The sequence below is a fragment of the Letharia columbiana genome, assembly GCF_014066305.1.
Source record: "Letharia columbiana isolate WasteWater2 chromosome Unknown Sc0000062_s0, whole genome shotgun sequence".
Classification (NCBI taxonomy): domain Eukaryota; kingdom Fungi; phylum Ascomycota; class Lecanoromycetes; order Lecanorales; family Parmeliaceae; genus Letharia; species Letharia columbiana.
In genome coordinates this window covers 211,732-231,417 of record NW_023501106.1, presented here as the reverse complement: position 1 = coordinate 231,417, position 19,686 = coordinate 211,732, and the positions used below count along the sequence as shown (strand labels likewise).

Sequence of the window (19,686 nt, the reverse complement as noted above, 5' to 3'; positions counted from 1 at the left end):
CTGGTGACATACCATTTCTATCGGTCACTGTTGCAAATCCGGAAGTCAGCGATTCTCTATCAGAAGTAGAGAAGAAGCCAGGAAGCATCTTTGTCGACCTTCCACTCCCGAGCCATATTGCAGAGATTAGCTCTAGGATTGGGACTGCTGAAAAAACACGGCCGTAACTACCCACCCGTTGTCATCTGTGCCTCCTGTATTGGGCCCACCTGGGTTCGGAGTCAGCATCACCCACTCAAAACTTTAAAATCTCTTGAACTGAGGCACAACCTGAGAGCTTTGATTATTCACCAGCCCCCAAAATCCGAGCTGCAAAAAGAGCGGGGGCGTGCCTTCCCTGTCGGATACATGACGAACACCGAGACATCTTTCTTGCCTCTCAAGCCGTATATCGCGGCGCTTCCAGTGTCGCCACTTGTTGCGCAAAGGACTGTCAAGTGCTCCCGATCTTTGCCCGACTTTCCTTCGTTCTTTTTGACCAGGAAGAACTCAAATACATTCCTGTTCAAGGATTTGGAGTCAGCAAGATTCGGGACTCAGCGTATCACATGGAAGGAGGATAGCAGGCTCTACAGGGTATATACCCCAAGAACTGCAGCGCCTGCAACAGTCGACGTTAGAATCATGGGTTGTTCGGCTATGAGGGTTCTCATACGATGTCTTTGAAGGCAAATGTCTCTCCATGACACAGCTCCAGCAAATGTATCGTTCTGGCATTATTCAGCGTCACCGTGGGCGTCACGCTCGGAGCTCTAAAAGTCGAGTACGACCGGTTGATGATGTTTCGAAGGGCCACGGGCTCGATCTCGCTTGGGGCAATGTAAAGACTACAAATTTGGAACGCGAGCTCAGAGAAGCTCATATGAGACCCATCATCCTGCCAGTTTGACGGCAAGGAGGGAATGTCTTCTGGGAGAAACAGCCCCTGATCTGTAGCCAGTCACTTTAAGACTGTCTCTTCGAAGGAGAACTGCGCATTGTTAGCGTTGGTGAGTGACTTGAGAGGTCAACATACAACGTAGGAGCCGCCACGCGTGGAGAGATAGCGCTGTGATGTTGTGTGGGACGACATTGTATGTGAAGTGAGAAAGCCTAGCTATTGAAAAGGGACTAGGGGATCGAAGATGACAGCAGCAACAGGTCGGGGGTTTGTTGAATGGCAGAGCGTGATGGGGGTCCGACTGCAATCAGTCCAGCTTGAATTCTGCTGATATCCTGCAATATGCGTGAGCCCTCGTCAGCGAGTCATGAAGCAGCAATCATGATGGTCATCGATCGAAAAAAAGAAGACTGCAACAAACCGGCTGAATCGTCAAGGTAGATAAACAATGTGTCCTATGCCACTATCTGAAAAGTAAGAGAAATGAGCTGGGTTCCTCAATCTTTGGTTAAGTGCGAAAAACTCGACAATCTCGACTTGTCCAAAACATGGCCAGTATTCGTCTTACTGATTAATGTGGCATGAATACTGAGATTTTCAAGCAGCTGCCAGCAATGATGCACCTTGACTATAAAAATTGTTATAACAAAACCTGCAATTGCTGAATGTGGAAGCAAGGGAGTTTAATGGCTTTGGCAAACACGCAACAAAGTAGGTAAAATTAATTGGCCGATCTGCCAAGAAGACAGAAATCTGCCTCGACCTCACCCCCGATCGAGCATCGGGTGAGCGCACCGCCGCCCTATCTTCGCGCGACTTGGGTGATCGTCGCGCGAGCCTGGGTGAATCTGGGTGATTGGACTCCCTCGAAGGAGGCGAGCAGGGGGGTGCTAGATCCCTCTATCAAATGAGGAGATAGAAAATGCAGTCTTGAAACAAACCTCTGAGGTTGAGTACCTCGCGCAAATCCGGCAAACCAAGCGCTTAAGGATCGGGTTCGAAAATATAGAGGAAGCATCCTGCCTGAAGTTGGCCTCCCATACCTTTATTGTTGCCTAGGACAGGTCTCTGATCAGTTCTGTAGCAGCTCAATATCAAATACAGGGTAACTCACACTCATTGTAACAGTTCGTGAGCACTGCCTCGCACCACCAATCGGACTGGCTACTGTTCCCCAAAGGCTGCCCCACCGTAAACGTGTCGGTACTATCCGGATACGCGCATTGCGGTATCGCACTGATCGTCATATTGAACCCCTTTTCGTTACTCGCCGGTCCGCCGTTGCCGTCGTCGGAATTGTTCTCTTGGCTGTCTCCGCTCAGAAGGCCGTTGTGTGGCGGTGCTAAAAGCGATGCCAGAGTGAGGTGACCGTTGTTGTCGCAGAATGCATAAGTTTTCGAGATGACGTCGCTGGCGTCGGAGTATTTGCCTATGGGGCTGGGAGCGCAGCTCGGGAGGCCGATGTTGGTGATGTCCGCGATGGAGGTTGTGGGCGAAGCTGGTGCGGTAGTTGTCGTTGGCGGAGGTGGCGGAGGTGGCGGAGGGGTACTGGATGATGATCTCGTTGATGTAGGTGTGCTTGATGGGGCTGTTGCGGTCGTCGACTTGAGCAAAGTGGTCGCCCCCAAAGTGGGGCTTTTGGCGACTGCATTTGGAGCAGGAACACTAAGGACCTCACCTGGTTGCAAGTCATTGGCGGAAATCCCAGGATTCGCGGCCTCCAGGGCAGCGACGGAGACTCCTTGCTCGGCGGCAATTCTTGCTAGAGTATCGCCATTCTGGACATTGATTGCGTTTATTTGTTGAAGGAAGACTGCAGCAATGATGACGAGATGCGCCACGAGTGTGTCCTGTTTGATCGAGGAAAAATGCATCTTGATGGGGAGACGAAAAGCCTACACAACTCTCGTTTCTAGAAATTTACTCGCATCTGAGGTGAAGAAAGCTTTCTTGAGTTGATTTTAGTTATCAAGTCGAAACGAGGGAAGTTGTAATTATATATCTCTGCCTGTGAGAATGGTCTCTTTGACCTTTCGTGATGCCCGAATCCATTGTCTTTTCTTTCGTCTCTTTCTCGAGATAAGAAAGATATTAATTGTTTGATCTTACTAAAGCGTAGCTACTTTGCTTTCACTATTCTTGTCATATGGGAGATAAAGAAACTGAATGGTTAAGTACGAAAATGACAATGAAGCGCAGTATCTGTTCTCCATAAAGAAGAAAAATCAACGCATCTCATTGAATTCGCTTGTGACCCTTTATACTCTTCTTTCTCCGTTTTCCTTATTTACACGATCAACATGTTTACTTATATACCTTCTTTGTTTTCAATGTCCTGTACTTATCATAGAGCGACGAACCAAGGATCAATCAGGTAGCAAGCTTATTTCACTGACTGGCCGACAATAATTTTGAAAAATGCCTCTGGTAGTTCAAAAAGCAGCACGATGACAGAGTGAAAAGGCATGCATGGACTGATCAAGACACGTCTAAAACGGCTGTCGATGATCCACATCTAGCCGTTATTCTACGTAACTGATCATCGCGCCCTTTAAATCGAAAACCGACCTGCTTATCCCCTATAAGACCTGCTTTCCTTGCTAACTCGCCTTAGGGTAGAGCTCGTTGTCGAATATTCCCGTCATTTACCATTTCCTCCATTTTCTTGATATGTTCCCACCTAACTTTTCTCTGGAGACGCCGGTTTTCCTGCGTTCCTTGGTGATAACCACGTCTAGAAGACTCGCCGAGGTGTTTGATTGGTTTTCTTGGCCTAGGAGACGAGAAGCAGTTCGATCTGCTATGCGGAAGAACTCGTACACTTCGTGTTTGGTCGGAAGAGTGGTGGGAAACGCCGTATTAGTGTTTTTCTTCAGAAGGCTTTTGGTCTTACGTCTCTAGAGCAGGAGGGCCGCATGCAATGAAGATACAATAGATATATTGAGTGCAAATCATGGAATGTTGCAGTCAGTATGGTAATAGGCCGGCTGTTAGTCCGTGAGATGATAGTACTACGGCTCTGAGACGGCACGGACATACGAGATGGAATAATAGACTGGACATTTCGATATTTGCTTTTATTTTGCTGCTCTATCTCATCAGCTGCATACATTTGGACGTTGACTTTGAGTGTGTAGCTCTCTCAAGCTAAGGACATGCCGTCAGACCAGACTATCCCTATCATTATTCCAACGCTGTTAGGCCCCAGAATATGCATTCCAAGCTCACTTGCGACCGAAAACCTTCTTCAATCCGTGCTTCATCCCCTGCAAGGCGTCCTTACGCGTGGAGTAATGATTATTGGCTTCATTGGGTTCCGGTCTGTACCGCATTGAGAATTCATCACGCAGTCCCAGGGGAGTCGGCGGCGGAGCGATCTCCCATTTCTGTTCGACAGTAGTGGCTATGCTGAGACTGCGTCTCTGTCCGAGACCGCTGCCGTCTGGTCTTACAGTGGTATCGATCGACGTGGAGATGCTGTTGCTTCGTTTGTGAAGGCGAGAGCGTTGAGGAATGAAAACCATGGTAGAAAGAGCGCGCTCAATGCCTTCGTTCGGGTTGGGACGTCCCGAAGTGCTGAGACTCCGCCTGTGTAGGCTAAAGCGACCAGGGGTGCGCTTGGTGGGAGTGTGAAATTGGTCAACGCCTGTATTTAGGGTAACCGCCAAGTCTTCTTTGCTGGGTGTCTTCAGGTTCAAAGAGAATGGCGTAGAAGTGTCACAGGTGGATGTGAACGGATCGTTTGCCCTTTCAGCGGACTCTTTCGAAGACAGTATGGAGTCGGTCATCGCGGCAGTTGGAAGGTCGGGGCAGCGCGCCTTATGATAACGAGCGAACATACTGGAAACCGAGACTGAGCGTCGGTAATTTCTGTTACCGGTAAAATCACTGAAAGACGAGCTTGGTGTCATTGTGATGCCACCAGAATTAGGTACGTTGTCGACGGATTGGCCAAAAGATGAGCTTGGTGTCATCGTCATTCCGCGAGAAGTAGATGAACTGCTATTGAAAGATGCGTTTGGGGTCGGAATCGTGCTGGTAGGAAGGGTAGCCGCTGATGAAGGTGTGCTAGAAGAATTACCACGTCCAGGAAATTGTGGAGTTGAGGCCCAAGAGTTGTATGCTGCAGGCGATCCAATCGCCGAATTCAGGTAGTAGCCCGTCGTTGATGGCGAGATCGAGGGCTGCAAGATAGAGGACGGCATCACGTCTGGCGACCCATCCGCCGAAGCGGAAAGATGGCTCGTTGGTGACGGCGAAGTAGAGGGTAGGCAGCTTGCGGTTTTCAGTGACGGTACGAGCGTGGTGTCGTTTGAAGACCTCAAAGTGGACCAGTGAGAGGTGAAGGTCCCCCCATGTTCAGCTTCATGACCTTCCGTGTCATCATCATTGCATGTATATCTCGGTACTGTATCATCTGTCACCTTGCCGAGCTGCGGTAATTGATGTTCTTTCATGGATATCTGAGTGACAACGCTCTCGGCATCTTGAGCTTTGGGTTGGAACAATGAACGATGCTGAATGGTAATCTGATGGCTGGAGCTGTCCCCTACTTCAGCTTCATGACCTTCGCTGTCATCGTCTTCGAAAACATATCTTAGTGAGGAATCGTCAATTATTCTGCTAGGCTGGTACGATGGACGAAAGAATGATTTGGACCGCAACAATGGATGGATTTCCGCTTGAGACTGGTCTTTTGGTGAATCAGGCCCGGTCTGGAAATGCGGTTGAGACTCTGCGGTCTTTCTCATTTCTGCCAAAGAACCTGCACAGAGACGTCCTTTTCCACGAGTAGCATCTTTTAACTCCGCCATTGTAGTAGCCGATAGAATTGATTCGGAAGACTTCCCGTCAGTAGGGCGGTGCCTTGATGGCTTGGTCGATTCAAATTGCGGTTTGCTGGAAGGGCTGATCGTCAACTTCAATGCGGGCGGAACACGCGGTGAACTCAACGATAGAGTGGATGGTTCGGTCTGAGGCCGTTGGAGTGCGAGCATGCTGTCGCGTCTTTCGCCTGCCCCGATTAATTTTGGAAGATCGAGATGTTCGGTGGACCCTGGAGCGAAGTGTTGAGGCTGGTCTTGATCGAGTGTGAAAATGCTGGTAAGTGGGTCTTCCTCGAGAATGTCCTCGAGTGGGCCTGACGTCTTCCAGAACACGATGTTACTGTCAGTATCGGCCTCACTGTCCTCGGATGTCACTGGCCCAATGCCCTGAAGTGTGTCGTTTTCACTATCCTCGAATGTGTTCTGACAGCCAATCTCACGATCAATGCTCCCCACCCCAATATTTTCAGATGGGCTTAATGCTTTCGACGAATCAGGATTCTCATAGAGCGCGTCGGCCAATACGTGGATGCGTAGTTCTGCTTGGTGTGCATCCTCATGTGTGACTTTGTAGCGAGGTGGTGAATTGCTTAGCGCTGTCTGCGGGCTATCCTTATAGAGAAGACGTGTACCATCTATTTGCGCATAAAACCCATCCTGTTCTTCGCCGTGAAAGTGAAAAGTAGAAAGTTCGAGGCTCGCGTTTTCAAAACCCAGCCCGATTGGCAGTTTGCCATGTGCTAGAGCGGGATAAAACTCCGAACTAGCGTTTCCAAGTGAATTTTGCTTATCACTATATTTCCGAGCAGAAAGAGTCAAATGGTTCTCCTCATCACTCTGCTGTTGCATTTCAGCATGGTCGAGGTCCACACTCTCCTGTCGGTATTGACAGTCACTTGGTTGCTGAGGACGTGTGAAGCTCTGCTGTAGGGCAGCGAGGGGCTTGGGGCTCACACTGTCTAGGTGATCTTGCCTTTCGCCGTACTGTTGCAAAAGCCGATTACTCTGCTGCTCTTGGAATGCAAGCGGCTTGAGAACCTCACGCTCCTGTTGGTGTTGACCGTCGCCGTGTTGTTCAGAAGGTACACTCTCGCAACTAGCGGTCTCTTGCCCTCCTCGATTGCCATTGCCGCCAAAACGAGGCGTCCGTTGCTTTTGACTGCGCAGAATCAAGGGGTTGGGAAGCTCTTTCTCTTGCAAGACTGAAGTACTCAGTCTCCCCCTATGAAAATCGTTCATAGCAACTTCGATGCCTATAGGCCATCCATCCGGGCCTTTGAACTGGGCAGACGTTGGCGAAATTGGAGTTGACAGAAGATTGTCGGTGCAGTACTCGATCCGACCAGGCGATTCGAACGACTCCGAGATTTCAGAGTAGGCAGGTGATCGTGATCTCGGGCGCAGAGGAGGCCTCCAAAGAGTACCCTCCCACTCGGAGGCGGGTTCTGACTGACTGTTGGCTAGATCTTTGACCACTCTGTCAAGCATGTCATTTAAGAGCTTGGTTTTTGCGTCAAAGTATTGGGAAGAATCCGGGTTTGGCATGGTGCGGTCAGGCTTCTTGCCGTTGAAGGCTTTCAATGTATCTGGGGCTTCATCATGTTGCGTGAAGTCCTTGTGGGGTGGATAGCGTTGCAATAATTCGATTGTAGTCATGGCGTACTGTGCTATAGAGCTACATAGTAAAGAATGGTAGCAAGTACAGCCATTAGAGTGGGTATATGGGCGGGAGGTGATCAATTTGGGTAGCAAGACGGAACGTTGTCAAAGTGAGGATTCGGTTTAATGATTGCTTTATGCATGCCAGTAACCTGGTGGGACCAAAGCCAGGTGAGGTGAAAAAAGTCATGAACTTGGGCAGCGAAAAGGAGTGAATTGCAGGATTTCCTGACATACCACATGGAAGAGCCAACAAGCTGCATGAAGACATTCGCTGCCATCAAGAATTTTCCGAATGTCCAAACAGAGATTTATTTTCGGATCCTTCCCCTAGTTTACAGCAATTTGTCACTAAACGCATCTCCTACTGTGGTGTAACATGCACGTCCTATGGGTGAACCTGAGCTAACTAGTGGACAATTCTTGGGCTCCCTGTACCGTCAGACTCTAGGGTCAAAAAGGCGTTCCGAACATACCAGTTTATCGTGACTCATACCCAAGGTAAGTGTCTCAGCGGATATTCATGCTATTCCCAAGTAGAAGCCTCAAACAAAGTCAAAGGTATCGCCTCCCTTTTCCCTGAGCATTGGTAAGAGTCTTCCAGTGCCAACGATTCGCTCCAGCTTGAGTATATCTAGTTTTGAGAATAAAGTCCTTACACTTGTTTCTCGAGCATTTAGCTTAGCCGATGAAATGCTAGAATGCAAATATAATCCAGCTATTTCCTTGTAGAAGATTGGATTCTCTGGCAGCCCATACATGATGACTCTTTTGACGCCTTTGAGATGGTAGCGTCTGAAATGATGAGCTCGCTCAGTATAGAGCAGTACCGAGTGCCTACCGGAGAAGAAGTGGCTACGAGCTCGGGCAACGTCGCGGACAGTAGTATACTCAGAGATTGAGCCGAATGAGATATCCTGTGTATCTGACGAGCTGGCCAGATAGTTGCGGACCCGTACAAAGTCGGCATAAGACGGAAGGTATATCAGCACTCCTTCGCCTGCTCCGGCACCATGCTTCGAGTGTTTTATTAAGGAGGGTAAGATGGCAGTGCTAAAGTATTTGAATCGGTCATCTGGTTCAGTGACAGGGCTCGTGACATCCAATCGCGAGAAGGTCTGCCTCGTAGAAACAACCAAGTCAATCATGGCGCCGTCCTCCTCCTTCAAATATTTCATCTTCCCAGCAACGTTGAGCATGTGATGACTGAAGAGCCTATTGAGTGACGGGAAATTGAAGCTGGAGGACAAGATGGTTTGTCGGAGGTACTTGGCGTGGCCATCGAGATACCAACCTCTCACACGGCTGAAGTCACAGCCGTGGGCCTCCTTTGGTTGAAGGTTAAGATGCTCAAAGATGTACTCCACATGCTCCCAATTTTGCATTAGCATCGCGTCCGCCTGATCAGCCACCACGATTTCAACGGAGCTGAGAAAGTCATGGTCCTGTTTTTTTGGATCATCTGCTCCAATTGCCATACGCAGCCCTAGTGGACTGGCAAAGATGACATCCGAGTTGTAGAATTGTGCGAAGAATTTGATCGTCTTACGAGTGAATTTCAGACCCAGCCTAAACATGTCGTCGTCGTTGCCAGCGAAGAGTTCCCGAAAGTCTTCTGGCTTGTCTTCAGAGAAATGATCGTCCCCTGAAGCATAGGAGTCCTGGAACCTTTTCCTGTTCTCCTGCTGTTCGGGTTCACATAATGATATTATGGTATCAATATACTTGACACATGAATTCCTCGTGGGTAAGATCACAAGCACCTTGGGACGGGTGAAGCCTTGGTCTCGGAACTCTATGTCTTCCCTATCTTCCTTCGCAAGACGCGCATTATCTTTGATTACTTTATCACGTGTCTTGAAGACGTGATTCAATACATGCAGACATGTCAGCTTTCGCAACGTCTCCGCATTCTTCAAAGTCCTTTGGGGAAAGAGCACATCTCTATAGTTGAAGATAGACGACGCAAGTCTCCCAGTCACTCTATCAAGAGATGGCAATAATTTCTTCGCCGGCCCCTGTAGCTTTTGCTTCAGCTGAAGATCGTCTGTATCTGAGACAATGCTCGAGCCGTGGGCAAGGGCTGAACTTGAGACCTGGGGAACTTTCAAAAAATAGCCTCCTTCAAGCGTCGAGTCAGACATCCTGGTTGCCCAAGTATCATTTTTGACATCCTGGATTTCCTGGGACAGTTCTGTATCCTCATTTTGTGCAAAGTGCTTTAGGAAAGGATCATAGTCGTCTTCGAGATCATTTGATTCCTCAGCGCCATCAACACCAAGGTCCTCGGCATCTTCGGGCTCATCAACTCGATCTAGTGCGTTCTCTGGTACTTCAGTCTCCAGAGAGACTTCAACCTTCTCGACCTTGCGTCTTTTTCGCGGTGGCTCGCTATCCGTGCTCAGGGATTGTAGAAGTGCGCTGTATGGTTTGACGACGTCCTTCGGAACATCTTCATTGTCGCTGTCACTCGAAGATTTGGAAACCATCTCAAGCTCTTCTGACCCATCTTCAAAGCTCTCCACGTCATTTTCAGGAACGTCTCCAATCTGTTCTTCGACCCGTGTTGAATAGAAAGCATTCTTCCTCCCTGCTCTTGCTGCATGACCATCGCTGCCTCTACCCCTTCCGCGACCTCGAAAAGCGCGACTTCTATCTCCTCCACGTTGACTTTCGCTTCCCCAACGAGGTTTTGACCGGTTGCCGGAAGAAAGTGCCATGAAGAAAACGAAGATTTTGTGGTCGCTTTTTATGTCCAGCTTACTAATCTGCCAAGATTTAACAATTCGTCTCCCACAACTTTCAGTTGCAAAGCTGCCCTCATTTGACAATTTTTAGTTACGCGCAAAGTGAAAGTACACCGATCAGAGGGCCGTTGGAATCGCAAAGTCGGAGCACAAAGACGCACACGCTCGGTCAATCTAGAAATTATGGTGGAAGCCGACTCCTTCCTCCATCTTGCAAGACCTTTAGGTCCTGCAGCAGTAGGCTCGCAGCCAACCACAGCTCCCTTGAATGTCATAATACAACCTCAGGTATTTGTCGCAGGGCTCACGGTTGTTGAAATTCCTAGTTGACCGTATGCTAGGCAATCTTCTCCATTTTAGATCATTCGCTCCGCCGCAACGCAGACCAAGAACGCGTAATTGGAACCCTGCTCGGCGTGCGCAGTGAAGATGGCCAAGAAGTGGAGATCAGAAATTGCTTCGCAGTTGGGCACACAGAAACACAAGAGCAGGTCGAGGTCGACATGGAGTACCAAAAGCAGATGCTAGGACTCCACCTTAAAGCCAATCCTAAGGAAGTGCTCGTCGGATGGTATGCTACATCAGCAGAGCTCAATACGTTCTCGGCACTCATTCAGAACTTCTACGGCGGGCAAGGTGACGGAACGTGGCCGCATCCTGCGGTTCATCTGACGATCAGTACGGATGCTGGAAAGGAGATCGAGGCTAGGACGTATATTTCTGCACCTGTCGGAGTGACAGCTGAGAGGGCAGCGGATAGTGCAGCTTTCACGCCAGTGCCACACGAGATACGATATGGAGAGGCGGAGAAGAGTGGACTGGAGTTGATCTCGGGAGCAAAAGATAATAACGACAGAACGGCAAATGTCCTGACGGACATTGAATCTTTGGAAAAGGCTATTGAGGAGGTCCTTGCAATGCTCGAGAGAGTATCGAAGTACGTTGAAGCTGTCATAGAAGAGGAAGCTCCACCATCGAGTGCGCTTGGTCAATTCCTACTCGATGCTCTGGCGCTGGCGCCAAAGGTAGACCCGGAGGACGTCGAGCGGGATTTGTAAGTCTAAGCACGATTTTCGACCTTGTTACACATACTAACCTCTTGCAGCAATAATCACATTCAAGACGTCCTTGTCGTTTCATATCTCGCAAACACTATTCGCACACAGATCGACCTCTCAAACAGGCTAGCGACAGCCGCGTTGACGATGGGGACTGGGGATGGTCTGGGTGGCGCTCAAACTAATGGGACGGCCTCGGAAGGCAATCAGAGAGGGCAGCGAGGCGGAAGGAGTCAAAGAGGTGGAGGAGGCCGAGCGACTGAATCATGATGTTACGTATAACGCATTGCATGCAAAGAGCGACAATAGAAGTATAAAAACTGGCTAAGAACCGGAATAGCATACGGTCTTCCCTGTGTGAAGTGGCTGAAGAATTGGTATCAATAACCAACTTGACATGCAAAACTAGCCGTCAGACTCTGTCGCTTCTATCTTCTGTGGGGAATTGAGCACATATTCCGCAAGCATTCCACCTGCAATTCCCCCTCCAGTCAACCATGCTCCGTTTGTGAACCACCACCAACAATTGCTTATTTCGTTTAGCCTCACTTTCCATATCATGAAGCCTAACGTAGCAGCTGCAGAGCCACAGCTGCCTATGAAGAAGACTGGACCTACACCTGCTGCTGTTCCAGCCGCGGCCAGCAAGCCGACCTGCACAACTGCCAGGCCGGACAAGACAGCCTTCGTCTCTTTCTCGTGTCGTAATGCGATACTTTTGATGCCCACTTTGGCATCATCTTTGATGTCCATATGGGCATAGATCATATCGTACGATACGGTCCAGGAAACACAACTTGCATATAGTGCCGCCATGGTTTTGAGGACCGCAGAGTCCGCTAGCGGATCCACTCCCAAGGCTGGGAACCCCATAAACGCACCCCAGGAAAAGGTCAGCCCCAGCACAAATTGCGGATAGTGTGTGACTCTTTTAGCAAGAGGATATGTGGCAACCAGCAAGAGACTGGGTATGCCGTAGTAAAGGCACGATGCCGGAAACTGCAAAAGGACGCCTAGACCTGCTAAGAGTTGAAAACCGGTGAAGATCAAAGCTTTGAAAGGCGTGACTGCACCGCGAGCTATTGGTCGAAGACGTGTACGGGCCACGTGAGGGTCCAGGTTGCGATCCCAGAGGTCATTGATGGTACAACCAGCACCACGCATTATCAGCGCGCCGCTGAAGAAGCACAACGTAGTGGTTAAGACGGGGAGTAGGCCAGACGCTGTATAGGAGGCTGCTAGCAGCGTTGAGAAGAGACATGGAAAGAAGAGGTAATATGTTCCGGCTGGCTTGTCGAGGCGCATTAACTCCGCGTATGGTATCCAGGTCCCAGGCAGGTGAGAGATGAAACCCGTCTGAGGAGCTTCGTAGATTGGTAACACAGTTTTAGAGGAAGGTACAGCAGGTGTAGCTTCACTGCGAGTCATTTTGGAAATCTCCGCATACTGTATTGGTGGTAAACCAGCAAATTTCTGGTCTAGAGCCGCATAGGCTCGTCGCTGCCTCGCCAAGGTCGTAAGGAATCTTTGCGTCGAAGAGGTAACCTCTGTGGTCCAAGACGTTGAGCAGCACAGGTGTCTGTTTCTGCAGTGTTGTGAAATGCCTAGGCTGCTCGAAACGAATATGCTACGTTGCGAGGAGCATCCCTTCATTGCCTTCAAGTGGGACCGCCCACTCATAGCTAACATCCTCGCCTGGTGCCGAAGAGTTAGGAAATGACTGTTCAGCTCTTTTGATTCTGTATGTTTTGGAGTCCACAGCGAAACAATAGAAAGCGGGCGCACTCGAAGTGATCAAAAGTACTGGGAGAGAGACGAAGCTCTCCGATACCCTACATTCTACATCCCATTCTACTTAAGAGATCTCGTGCTGTACTCCGCAGAATCGCTCGAAATCTTATACGCGTCTATCTCGATTGAAGAAGAAGCTTTGGAGGCGAAGGAACAAAGAAGTAAAGTATTATTTGAATGCTTGAAGCAGCAAACTGTTAGTGCTTCTGACCTACGGCAACGAGGCAGTCTCAAGATGGGAACGAAGACGGGTTCTCAGACAGTTTTAGCGAACACTTGTGAGATAGCAAGAGGATGACTCTACCACTCTCACGAGGCGCGAAGGTACCTTTTACTCTCTACCTTAATACATCGATACCTTGTACTGGTCTCGGCTTGGCACGCTAGCTACCTTAGGCTCTAGCCGCGTGGAGGAACATTGAAGCTCTGCCGAGTTCACTCTGAACTTTTGATACAATTCGTAAACACTACGAGCTAGCCAACTGACCGCCGACGATCAAGATTCCTCGGAGCTTGGTTTTCGAGACTACCGTACCCATTCTGTCACTGAGAGGCCCAGCAAGTCTCATTCCAGGTGCTGCGCGTGGGGTATTGCAGTTGAGATGAGCCGACTGAGCGCCCCGCCCAACTTCTTCCGTCGTGCCATCACCCTATAATCTTGCTTGGCCACCTCCAACTTGCGGGACGAATTATCGTACATACGCATAGACTCAATCCGGCCCTCTCTTTCGCAAGCAATATGGTTGCTCAACGACCTTCAGCGGCTTTCGACCCCATTCCCCCAGACCTCGATCTTGCCTCTCTAATTGAGGATACTCCAAACTTTGAGTACGTAACGAGAATATCATGTGAAATGATCGAGGCCCAAGGCTTAGAAGCCTTTGACAAATTGGTCTTGCTGCACGTCATCCTTGGAGGAAAGCCCCTCGTCGTCGAAGGTTTCCAACACCGCCTAGATGAGTGGACCTTCACAACTCAATGGCTGCAAGATAACTGTGGAAGAAAATGTAAGTGTAATCAGTACCTGAAGCATTCAGCTCCTAATTTTTGCCTTATAGTCGAACAAGCACGCAATCTGAGCAAGCAGCAGAACATGACCCTCTCAATTGCTCATTATCTCAACAACATGTCGAAGCTCACTGACCAATGGAACCGACAAAATTACAAGGAACGCGATCGTCAGAGAATATATCTGAAAGACATTGACTGTCCTCAGATATGGCACGACAAGCTACAGGAACAGGTTCCGCCAAGCGTTTTCTACCTCAATGAAAGCATTGGTGATTTTGGCGGGCCAGGGTCAATAGAGGAACACAATTCAGGCAATATGAAAGGGCTAGGTGTCGCCAGAGCTGGGGACCTGATGAGCTGTCTTCCTCCGTCCATGAGAGCAGATAACATGATGTGCTATATCGGCCATGAGGGCACATACACACCTGCGCATCGAGAGATGTGTGCCAGCCTAGGACAAAATCTGATGGTGGAGACTTCAGGCCTCAAAGATGGACATGGCAAGCCTACGAAACCCGGTTCATCGATATGGTTTATGACGGAAACCAATGACCGACACACCGTGTCCGAGTATTGGTTAGCAACCTTGGGCCATGACATCGAGGTAGAGTCGCATTTTGCCCAAGTAAACGCCTGGAAAGCTGCACCATTCAAAACATACATCGTGGACCAAAGAGTTGGAGACTTTGTCCTCATTCCTCCGTTAGCTCCACATCAAGTATGGAATCGTGGAACGGTTACTATGAAAGTGGCTTGGAATCGAACAACAGTTGAGACCCTCGAAATGGCCATGCACGAGGCACTACCGCGAGCAAGAATTGTCTGCCGAGATGAGCAGTACAAGAACAAAGCCATTGTTTATTTTGCTTTGATAAAATACTCAGATCTCCTGAAGCAGGCTGATACGCAGAGACAATTGGCACCAAGTCATCACGCACGAATGGAAATTGACTATAGTCCGAAGATACGCCAGCTTCAGAAAGACTTCAAGCGCCTCTTCGCTCTATATACGACAATCCTGCTCTCTGAAATGCTGGCTCCTGTTTCTCCATCTGAGAAACGAGGTCAGTATCTTCCCTACGAGAGCTTCGTCACATGCTCATACTGTCGTTGTAACATTTTCAACCGATTTCTGACTTGTACCACCTGTATCATAACCTTGGAGAATGGGGACGAAGATACATATGACATCTGCATGGAATGTTTTGCCATGGGCCGCAGCTGCAGCTGTCTATCGAAGTACAAATGGGTGGAGCAATTTCCCTGGCAAGAGCTTGTACAGAAACATGACAAGTGGAGACACCAGATCATTAAATTCGAAAATGGTATAAGTGATAAGTCTCCTCAGCCTTTGGATGTGGAGAGAAGGAACTTGGGTAAGAAGACATTGGCTCAAGTTTGTCAAGAGCAATTGAAGATCCGACCTTGGAGTGATCCCGCAAATCCATTACCCTCGCTGACATCGTTCGAGAAAAGAAATCTACAAGAAGTCGGTGTTCCCAAGAAAGCGGATGACGAAATTGAAGTAGACGACGAAGGGAATATTAAAAAGCCAAAGAAACGCAATTTTGACAAACTTGGCAAGGAGTATGCAAGAGATCACGTCTCGCAACACCCAGAATACCGATGGAAGCTGGCGACCTGCACCAAATGCGATCGTCACTACGGCTATGGCAGCCTATTCCGTGGGTTCGACTTGATGCCATTGACTGTGATGGAAGATCCGAATTGGGAGTGTCCACATTGTCTCAAAATATGTTCTGTTGCAAAGTGTAGCACAGTTGCCGGGTTCAAACCATACGAACCCAGTGGTACAATGCTTGGACATGATACGAGGAAAGTCGCGGATCCAAGAAGCGTCGAGAGTCTTGTTGATTTCAGTGTTTCGAATGGGACATGGATCAAGAAGACCGGAGATGACCATCCACAAGACAACAGACGACTAAGTCGACGAAAAGACGAGGCGGAACAAATCAAGGCCAGAGATCCGGCATTGAATGATAACTATGTGGACGAAGAAGAACCCACTCGAGTGAACGGTCAAAGCCAACACCTCGATTCTGGCACCAAGTCTACGGAACCTGGTATCCCGATTGACCCCATGCTTAGTATGCATCAGCCCAGTGTGCACATGAATGGAAATTCGATGGAGAGAGGCACAGACACAAACCGCGTCCAATCGTCCAATCGAGCCCAGATCAGAGGCCGAGATAGGTCAAGCAGTGTATCTTCATCGGATGACGAAATGGACTGGGAAAAAAATCAACGAGATATGACCTCGGAAACTCGACGCCCTTACCACATGGCGCCAATGGCGAACATGATCAACCAAAACAATCAAGGCCAGCGTTTCACAAGCAATGGGATTGCGTACGAGTATCCAGATCCGACCATGTCTCAGTCCTCACCCTCAAAGCAACCAAGCAATTACCTGCAACCGAACACGCCAAAACAAAATGTGGGGAAACTAGTGGAGAGTGACGTTGTACTGCCACCACGACCTAACGATCCCCAGCCCCCTCACCTTACTCAGCTCGAGCAAATGCTTGAAGATGCAAAGCTAGGTGATCGGTACATCCGTACTGAAGCATCAATCACGGGAAAGAGCCTACGAGTCAAGTTGCTAATCCCCAAACCCAAATTAGCCACCGTCCGTGCCACTCACCCACAATCTAGAACAACGAACGAGATCCAGGCCATCAGGAAAGAAGCGCCGGTTATATTACAGTCAGACTTGCCCTCGATCGCTCCCGCCGAGGTGCCTACTGCGCCACCCAAGAAGAGAAGAACACGAGAGGAGCTGGACGAGGAGTTCTCAACTCGAAAGCGGAAAGCTCCTAAATCCTCGACAGCCTCAGCTCCGGCGAAAGAGACAAGGAAGACTTCGGTAAAGTATACCGAGCCCTCCAGTGACTCGGAGGTTGTTCAAGAGGAAGCCATCTCGTTCGTGCCAGTCAACAAACCTCAGGGGCCGCGGCCGTTACCCAAGTATCTAGCCGAGCGACGCGAAGGCGATCGATCTCTTACAACGGACGAGCTTCCCAGTAGAAGGAAGTCTTCCCCACCTCAAGAGCCGCCAGCCCACCACCCAAGTGCACCGGAAATCCAGCTCAATCATGATCTCGAATCTTCCCTCCCCCCGACTCAGTCCGCAACCAAAGCTCCAAGGCCACCTAAGCCATCAAGAGTCTCATTCGCAGATGGAATAGTGTCAGGGACGCAAGCTGCGGTTGAAGTACCCGAATCGAATACTGTTCCCGTGGGCTCTACGCAGAAACTCGCCGAAGAAAATCGCAAGGCCAAGCTAAAAGCTCTTCAGTGGGCAAACGACGAGGACCAGGAAGAGGAGTCTTCTGATTCAGACTCTTCTTCGACTTCAAGTGACGAGGATTCACCACGGAAGCCGAACGGCAAATTATTGGCTGCACCGAAATCCATATTCTCTATGGGGAAGAAGATCAAAATCGTTGGGGCGGCAAAAAGTGCACCCACGATCGTCGAATCTTCCTTGAAAAAGAAGGGCGGCAGACCGAGAAAGTCAATGCCTGCTGCCTTCGAGAGCACGGCTATGAACAAGGCCCCCGCTGTTCGAGGTCGGGGCAGGCCAAGGAAGTCAGTGCCTTGACAATGTACAACCGTCGATAAGAGCGATGTTCCCAAGACCTGTACAATATTTCGTGGCGCATTTACGGCACTTTTTCTAGAGATACCCGACGGGATGTTTTCCTATCCAACAAAAGTGTCAACACTCGGCTTGTGGAGCGGTGGAGCTTGGGGAGTGTACCACTGTCCGTGAGGTGCACATACGATCGGAAGAGATGTCCGAGGACAATCTTATGCTGATGCAGCATTATAGAACTTGATAGCGCGATTCTCACATGGACATATAGCAATCAGACAGACTCATATATTATTCTCGCGTATTGTACTGATTGAGACTTAATCGTATGCTGTATTGCTAGACCGGCTCTCTTCGGCTATAATCTCCCGGCGAGCAGCACATCACTGAGATGAGTAGCAGTCCCCTTCCCTTATCATACACTCCGTGTTTCCTCCCATCTCGATATATACACGAGTGACACTTCCTGATCATTTCGCCCCTTTCGGTCTCCTCTTCCCTATATCCCACCCCCATCCTCTGAGCACCTTGACGACCTTGGGAGTGACAGCAACCGTGAGCGGTACCCTGATGAATATGAAACTCTTATGGATCGCATACGCCAGCGCCAATTGCGTCCAGATACCTAGCAGCGCTCGTCAGTCCACGTCTTCAATAATGACCGGGCTCGGGGCAAACCCCACTAGCATTCTCGCTCTCGTTCCTCTTCTCCGCCTCCTTCACCCCGTGGTCATACCCCGCGACCCCAACCCCCACCCCACCATCCCCCGTCACGGCCGCATACCCCTCGACCCCGGTCCCCTCCGCCGGCGTCCGCGTCCGCCACGCCTCCCGGACCGACTCCGGGACCGCGCCCTTGACCCGCTCGACGACCACGTGCTCGTAGCGTCCGATCCGGTCCGTGCCCAGGTAGCGCACGGCGGCGAAGCAGAAGGGGAAGTCGAGCGCCGAGAGCAGCGTGTAGACGCCGAAGGCCGACCAGCCGTACTCGCGGGACAGCTTCCGCAGGCGCTGCGAGAGGGAGAGGGAGGGCGGGGAGGCGGTCGGGGAGTGGGGGGGGGCGGGTTTCGGCGGGTCGGTGGAGTAGGGGCGGCGGGGCGGGGCGCGGGTGAGGGGGTTGAAGAGGGGGCGGCGGCGGGGGGCGGTGCGGGTTAGGGTGTTGATGAGGGGGGGAGGGTGGGGTGGCCGGGTTCGGGATGCGGTGGTGAAGGTTTGTTGGAGGGCGGTGCGGAGGTAGGGGGAGGTGCGGAGGAGCTGGTATGGCTTCATGGTTGGTGGATGGTTGTTGTTGTTGTTGTTGTTGTTGTTATGGGGGTGTGGATGCTGTGAAGATGCTCGTCCTTGATGTAGTCACTGTCATCTTTTCGTCAAGGTGTCGGTGTCGGCCTGCGGTTGATGCCAAGAGATATTCTTTTTCGAGGTTAGTGCTCTACTCCGTAGAATGGCCGGTTGCCGATAAGGCTGAGTCACGTGCATCGTCGACATTTCGAAGACCTGGTGGACGGGAATGGGAGCGCTTCGACCCGCCAGAAGATCATACATGTAGAGGATTTTCAACCCTACATTATCTTGCATGTTAATCGCCACAAAGCGTTTCTGGCAGGCTATCTTTCCTCCCCTGTCCCTTCGGGTTACAGACCCCAATCAGGCTCGTTCCTTTCTTCAACCCTGGATTTGCATGCTGCAGGTGCGTTTGGGTGCCAGCGCCAATTCCCAGCGGCATTCCAGACTACGGTTCAATGCAAGGAATAGCATAGTGACCTGTACTCCGTACTAATAATGACTCCTCGCACCATGCATGGCTTTTTGGCAAAGTCATAGGCCCGCTGTTAACGTCTCCCAGCGCCAGCGGATAAGAGAATTCGATGTGGTCAAAGCGTTTCGTTCATTGTTCTTAGCTGTAGCCTTACTCCTCAGCTCCACGTCCTTTTTTTGGTGCTTGTTTGGTGCTGCTTCAAAGTAAGACTTCTCTAGCCATGAGTGGCCATGCTTGCGATGGATAATATTATCGAGGCACAGCAAGTTGTGAGTAGTAGTGATGTACCTTAAAGAAATGGCTGAAGGAAAAGCTTTCTTACTTTTTTTTTTAGTTTTC

The 19,686-nt window shown here is 50.0% G+C and overlaps 8 protein-coding genes across 8 annotated transcripts; 2 read left to right on the top strand and 6 right to left on the bottom strand.

Annotated features, from left to right (window-relative positions):
- Positions 1-287: 287 nt before the first annotated feature.
- Positions 288-862, bottom strand: HO173_011486 (uncharacterized protein; the record flags this gene model as incomplete). Its single annotated transcript, XM_037313366.1, has 3 exons — positions 288-501; positions 585-601; positions 656-862. 3 exons carry the CDS (start codon positions 860-862, stop codon positions 288-290), a joined length of 438 nt encoding a protein of 145 aa, XP_037159823.1.
- Positions 863-1,864: 1,002 nt separating this feature from the next.
- HO173_011485 (uncharacterized protein) lies at positions 1,865-2,754 on the bottom strand (the record flags this gene model as incomplete). Its single annotated transcript, XM_037313365.1, has 2 exons — positions 1,865-1,935; positions 1,995-2,754. The coding sequence occupies 2 exons, from the start codon at positions 2,752-2,754 to the stop codon at positions 1,865-1,867; spliced, it is 831 nt and encodes a 276-aa protein (XP_037159822.1).
- Positions 2,755-4,104: 1,350 nt separating this feature from the next.
- On the bottom strand, positions 4,105-7,362 carry HO173_011484 (uncharacterized protein; the record flags this gene model as incomplete). Its single annotated transcript, XM_037313364.1, has 1 exon — positions 4,105-7,362. One exon carries the CDS (start codon positions 7,360-7,362, stop codon positions 4,105-4,107), a length of 3,258 nt encoding a protein of 1,085 aa, XP_037159821.1.
- Positions 7,363-7,910: 548 nt separating this feature from the next.
- Positions 7,911-10,085, bottom strand: HO173_011483 (uncharacterized protein; the record flags this gene model as incomplete). The annotated part of the gene is made up of 1 exon (XM_037313363.1): positions 7,911-10,085. The coding sequence occupies one exon, from the start codon at positions 10,083-10,085 to the stop codon at positions 7,911-7,913; it is 2,175 nt and encodes a 724-aa protein (XP_037159820.1).
- A 210-nt stretch (positions 10,086-10,295) lies between these two features.
- HO173_011482 (uncharacterized protein) lies at positions 10,296-11,440 on the top strand (the record flags this gene model as incomplete). The annotated part of the gene is made up of 3 exons (XM_037313362.1): positions 10,296-10,400; positions 10,454-11,166; positions 11,218-11,440. The coding sequence occupies 3 exons, from the start codon at positions 10,296-10,298 to the stop codon at positions 11,438-11,440; spliced, it is 1,041 nt and encodes a 346-aa protein (XP_037159819.1).
- A 135-nt stretch (positions 11,441-11,575) lies between these two features.
- On the bottom strand, positions 11,576-12,823 carry HO173_011481 (uncharacterized protein; the record flags this gene model as incomplete). Its single annotated transcript, XM_037313361.1, has 1 exon — positions 11,576-12,823. One exon carries the CDS (start codon positions 12,821-12,823, stop codon positions 11,576-11,578), a length of 1,248 nt encoding a protein of 415 aa, XP_037159818.1.
- An 877-nt stretch (positions 12,824-13,700) lies between these two features.
- HO173_011480 (uncharacterized protein) lies at positions 13,701-17,597 on the top strand (the record flags this gene model as incomplete). Its single annotated transcript, XM_037313360.1, has 2 exons — positions 13,701-13,968; positions 14,020-17,597. 2 exons carry the CDS (start codon positions 13,701-13,703, stop codon positions 17,595-17,597), a joined length of 3,846 nt encoding a protein of 1,281 aa, XP_037159817.1.
- A 464-nt stretch (positions 17,598-18,061) lies between these two features.
- HO173_011479 (uncharacterized protein) lies at positions 18,062-18,860 on the bottom strand (the record flags this gene model as incomplete). The annotated part of the gene is made up of 2 exons (XM_037313359.1): positions 18,062-18,216; positions 18,275-18,860. The coding sequence occupies 2 exons, from the start codon at positions 18,858-18,860 to the stop codon at positions 18,062-18,064; spliced, it is 741 nt and encodes a 246-aa protein (XP_037159816.1).
- Positions 18,861-19,686: the final 826 nt, after the last annotated feature.